The following is a 5,000-nucleotide window of genomic DNA, read 5'->3' on the forward strand; positions in this document are numbered from 1 at the left end:
CCGCTCTGACATCACACTCTGGCTTCACTGTGATGTCACACTAACAGAATCCCTTTTATGCCCAAATATGGAGTTCCCTGATGTCATCAATATTAAGCCCATATCTAACAGGACTTCATATGGGAATGCCCATGTATGAAGGCCATGTCGGCCACATACCACACTAACGGCTGGTTCTAGGGGTCTCTGTGTATGGGCATAAAAGGGTATGATGTCATATGTCATAGACATCATAGGACTTTCACATAACGAATAACTGAGTAAGCATGTTTAGGCTCTCACAGCATATATCCATATACAGTACATGGATCTCCATATATGGGTACCGTACCAGCCTACCAGGGGTCTACATATATGGGTAACTGGTCCGATATAATCACTGGCCAGATGGCCAAGAATTGGCACGACCTCGCCTTTTAAGGCGAGGTCGCATGTCGCCCCGAGGCGTCTTACTAGCGTGTATTCTTTGTACGATTTAGATGGAGAGCGAGCGAGCGGCCATTTAAAAACACGTCCTGCCAAAGTTATGAGAGGAGTATTGAGAAGATCAAAAGAGTTCTTGTCCTTTTGTGTGTGATTCTTGCTCCTAATGTATTGCTGAAGCGGTAAATTAGCCAGTGCCTGAGCCCCAGGCATGCGTGAAACCCACAGCACACGCCAGCCCTGCTCACAGCAGGGAGGGGTCATCTGTATGCGTGGATGTGACTGTGTACCTGTGATTGTGAGTGTGTGTAGTCTATGTGAGTATGTGAGAGAGAAAGGAGAGATTGTGTGTGTGTGTGTGTGTGTGTGTGTGTGTGTGTGTGTGTGTGTGTGTGTGTGTGTGTGTGTGTGTGTGTGTGTGTGTGTGTGTGTGTGCGCGGCAGAAGCTGGGTCAGATAAATCACATGAGTCTCAGCAGCCCACTGCCCCCTGTAGCCCTGTCTCTTCAGCTCTGATGAGCTAACATAAACAGCTAACATATCTGAGATCTGCACTTGCCTCATGACCAGACCGCTAACAGTTACAAAGTAACTCAAGTCAACTGACCGAAAAAACAACACCTCAGAGTTTAATATAATCTTAAAGGTAGGGTCAGTGATGTTTTGGTTAACGCTCTATATTCTGACAGTAATCATTGAGTGTTTGTTCTGTCCCAGTCTCTGAGTTCTTTAATAAACTGAAAATACATGTTCAGGTAGGTGACAACATTTCACCCATTTTTCAGCTAAATGTTTTATAGTGTTCCAGTTCCAATTTTGTCTGCTCATTTATTTGTGTCATGAATTCCAATTTCACTTGTATCCTGTCTGAGTTCTCTATCCTGATTGGATAAAATTGGTATCCTGAAAATGCATTTTCTGTTTAATGTGGAAATGCTTTAATCTATTCAGCCCTACCTGCTGTTTCCCAGTGAGAGGATTCTTAGAGGAAGCGTGCCTGGGGTCTCTGTCCAGCGCCTGGTGCTGTGGCTCTGGGATGAGGCCTGAGACAGGGACCGAGGCTGGGTCACAGCTGGGGCTGGGAGTCAGGATCGGGGCTTCAGCCGGCTCAGCCAACTCCTGATGGATAAGGCGGCCAAGATAGCAGACACGGCACATCAATGGAAAGAGAGAAAGAGAGAGAAACAGGGTGTCGGAAAAGGTTAAAAAAAAGAAAAGAAAAAAAAACAGTGCAATTCCGTTCAATTAAACAAACTAGAGCTTTGTGGCCCTCCTATCTAGAGGTCGGGCAGCCCTCTCAGTTACGTTGTACTGCGTAGTTATGCACATGTACAGTAGTAAGAGTGACATTGCCTCTGGCTGAATTTGCATTAAAGGACCAGGTCACCTCTGGGACAACCAGATCTTATTTTATTGTTGTGTGGGACACGATCAACACAATCCTGAATTATTTTTTGTGTTCAATCTGTGTTTTTAGATATGTTAGTATTTCAGCATGCTACAACTGGTCATATGATGCATTTTGCATCATATGATGCATTTTGCATCATATGACCAGTTGTAGCATGCTGAAATCGGCTGAAATACTAAAATATCTAAAAACACAGATTGAACACAAAAAATAACTCAGGATTGTGTTGATCGTGTCCCACACAACAATAAAATAAGATCTGGTTGTCCCAGAGGTGACCTAGTCCTTTAACATTCAGGATGGGATTGTCGATGCTGAAGCCAGCATCTCCACTTTTATGGGCATATTGGTTGGATCGGCGGTGTTGTTTTCATACGACTCGGGCCCATCAGCCTCGGCTTCAATTAGTAGTTGGGAATACGGAAAACACTGACGGCATCAGTAGGACTAAGTCCATGAATATGTGCCCATATATGGAGATCTCTGTGTCTCTCAGTCCTTGTTCTACTGAAAAAGGTTGTTTTGTACAACTGTAGTGTACATCATGCAAGTACAGGAACGGCAACGGCAAGGGAAGTAGCTAAGAACGTAGGCAAAGATCTGAGCTATCCATGTGTGAAAGTTGGAGTTAATTTACGGAATGTCCATCTGTCCGCCGTCCGTCTGCATGCTGACATCACTGATACTAGACGTAGACAGTGCCCAAATTTGGAGATAACTGACATCATTGAAACCGCTGCCTGTACTGCACTCTCTGCTGTGCATGCGTCGCTGCCATGGTAACAGCTGCATGCTGAAACAGTGCCCAAATTTGGAGATGACTGACATCACTGATACTGAGACGCCTACATTCAATCCCTCATATACTGTGCACACCCCCGGGCAAGGACTAGTTTGCATGTATATTAATGTTAAATACAGTTTCTGACACGACGTCAGCAAGGGGAGAAGACGACAGCCAGCCCCATGGCCTCCCCTAAGTAACAAGAAATCTTGTGAAATAAAATGTTGTCAACCAATCATCAAGGATGATGATACACGAAAGAAGAAGAAGTACTGTACTTCCGAACAGACAAATGCTATAATGACAACAGAGCTACAAGAGGTGTCACCAAAAAGACCACTAAAATTTGTGTTTCACAATCACTGTATGACTTTAGGTTGAAAAGGGACAAAAATGTCCCTTTAACTCTGAGGATTTTACTGTACAACATGGAACATTACTGCACAATACCAGTAAGACTCCCTAATCGGGAGATAAGCGACCGTAGGTGGCTTATCTCCACAAATAGGGCAAAAATGTGTTTTGCCCAAATCTTCCTGATCCATGTTGATGACATGAGTGTAGACATGCTGTGTAGTGATATGCGTGATTTTAGGGCAAAAACTGTAGGAGCAGTGTCCAAAAATGTGTTTTAAAAATCGGCCTGAAGGTGGCGCTAGAATAGGGCCATGTGAGAAATGAGGGGTGGGGTCTCCGCGTTGCCTTGGCGGATGAATAGGTACCGGCCCCGGCTCTCCCGGACGCTCCTAGCCCGAGTTATGGCATTTTATGTGCGCTGCAGTGGCAGGGGGTCCTCCACTAGGGCGCCACCACTTTTGCATCCGTTCTGGAGCACCAGGAGTCGGTGGTCCCCGGGAATTCCCCGTGAGCAGCCCCGTTGGGGTGGTCATTTGGTCATTTTTGCACATTTGGTCATTTTTTACATCTGGGGGTCCCTGGGGCTCCGGGGGTCCTTGGAGGTTGTAGTTTGGCAGGCAAGGAGTGTGTGTGTAAAATCTGGCATGGATCGGGTCAACGGGTGCGGAGATATAAGCAGGGAAAAAGTGTGACGTGTGACGTGTGAGCACATTTGGTCATTTTTTACATCTGGGGGTCCCCCAGGGACCTGGGGGTCCCTGGGGCTCCGGGGGTCCTTTGAGGTTGTAGTTTGGCAGTCAAGGAGTGTGTGTGCAAAATTTGGCATGGATGGGGGCAACGGTTGTGGAGATATGAGCAGGGCAAAAGTGTGACGGACTGACTCACTGACAGACAGACAGCCCGGGGAGGTTTTGGTAGTAAATGCGACCTACGGTCGCAATTAATATCATAACCCAGCCACATGCATGATCCTAATGTAATTTGTAAAGGAGCAATTTCGTTTATTTATTTATTTTAGTGACACCAGTGTTTCAGGTGAAAACATGTGAATGTAGAAAGCACAATAATAAACGCTGTGAAACCTGTGAATAAAAAGTGTGAGGGTCGTCAGTCCACTGAACTTCACATGCGTGGCTTTGAGTCATTCCATGTCCAGATGTGTAATAAGGCGGTGGGACAGCTGTCTAGCGGCTCCAGCAGTGAGGTGTGTGTGCAGCGTCTATTTATCAGTGTCTAGCAGCCTGCTCCATTAGGGGCCCCTGGGGGCCCCGGCACACCTCGCCACGCGGCGGGACCACCAAAACAAACCGAGGAGACAAGGGCGAAGAGGAGGCTCAGCCTATAGAGGGAGAGGGACGAGATTCTGTGCACGCACGGCTCACGCACACACACACACACACACACATGCACTTGCAAACTAAACAAATAGAGAAAGAAAGTGAACGTACAGAAAGGCACACACCCACGCGCACACACACATTGCACAAAACTGCAATGTAGAGAAATATAATGCAGTGACCTCCTATTATCTTGACCTATGTTGCGCCACTTGCATGATTGTGTGTGTGTGTGTGTGTGTGTGTGTGTGTGTGTGTGTGTGTGTGTGTGTGTGTGTGTGTGTGTGTGTGTGTGTGTGTGTGTGTGTGTGTGTGTGTGTGTGTGTGTGTGTGTGTGTGTGTGTGTGTGTGTGTGTGACGTGTGAGTGGATTAGGTCCTCAAGGGTCCTGGTGATGTACTGTACGTACCGTAGATGTGGTAAAGGGCCTCACATGCAATTACCTACCAGGGACAGGCTTTACGTAGGACACACAAACAGACACTGACAGAGAAGCATCGTGCACACTCACTCCCACACACACATGCTCAGGGCTTTGATTCTTTCAAGTTCATGTCCATGTCTCCCTTTAGGTTCGATTAAGGTGCATAGACGAACAGACACATACACACACCAAGGGCATAGGTAAATACGAAGTAATGCGAACACAGACACATGTACATTTGTGCGCGCGCGCGCACACACACACAA

At 46.7% G+C, this 5,000-nt stretch overlaps 1 protein-coding gene across 1 annotated transcript in view; it reads right to left on the reverse strand.

The window, feature by feature from the left end:
• cntln (centlein, centrosomal protein) overlaps positions 1–5,000 on the reverse strand; it is a gene marked incomplete at its 5' end in the record, with an annotated part of 179,643 nt that overhangs the window by 136,254 nt on the left and 38,389 nt on the right. The window contains one exon of the mRNA XM_080722659.1: positions 1,380–1,541. Within this exon, the coding sequence (XP_080578785.1) occupies positions 1,380–1,541 (162 nt within the window). The remainder of the gene's footprint in view (positions 1–1,379; positions 1,542–5,000) is intronic.

The sequence above is a fragment of the Nannobrachium achirus genome, assembly GCF_963921795.1.
Source record: "Nannobrachium achirus genome assembly, chromosome: 3".
NCBI lineage: Eukaryota > Metazoa > Chordata > Actinopteri > Myctophiformes > Myctophidae > Nannobrachium > Nannobrachium achirus.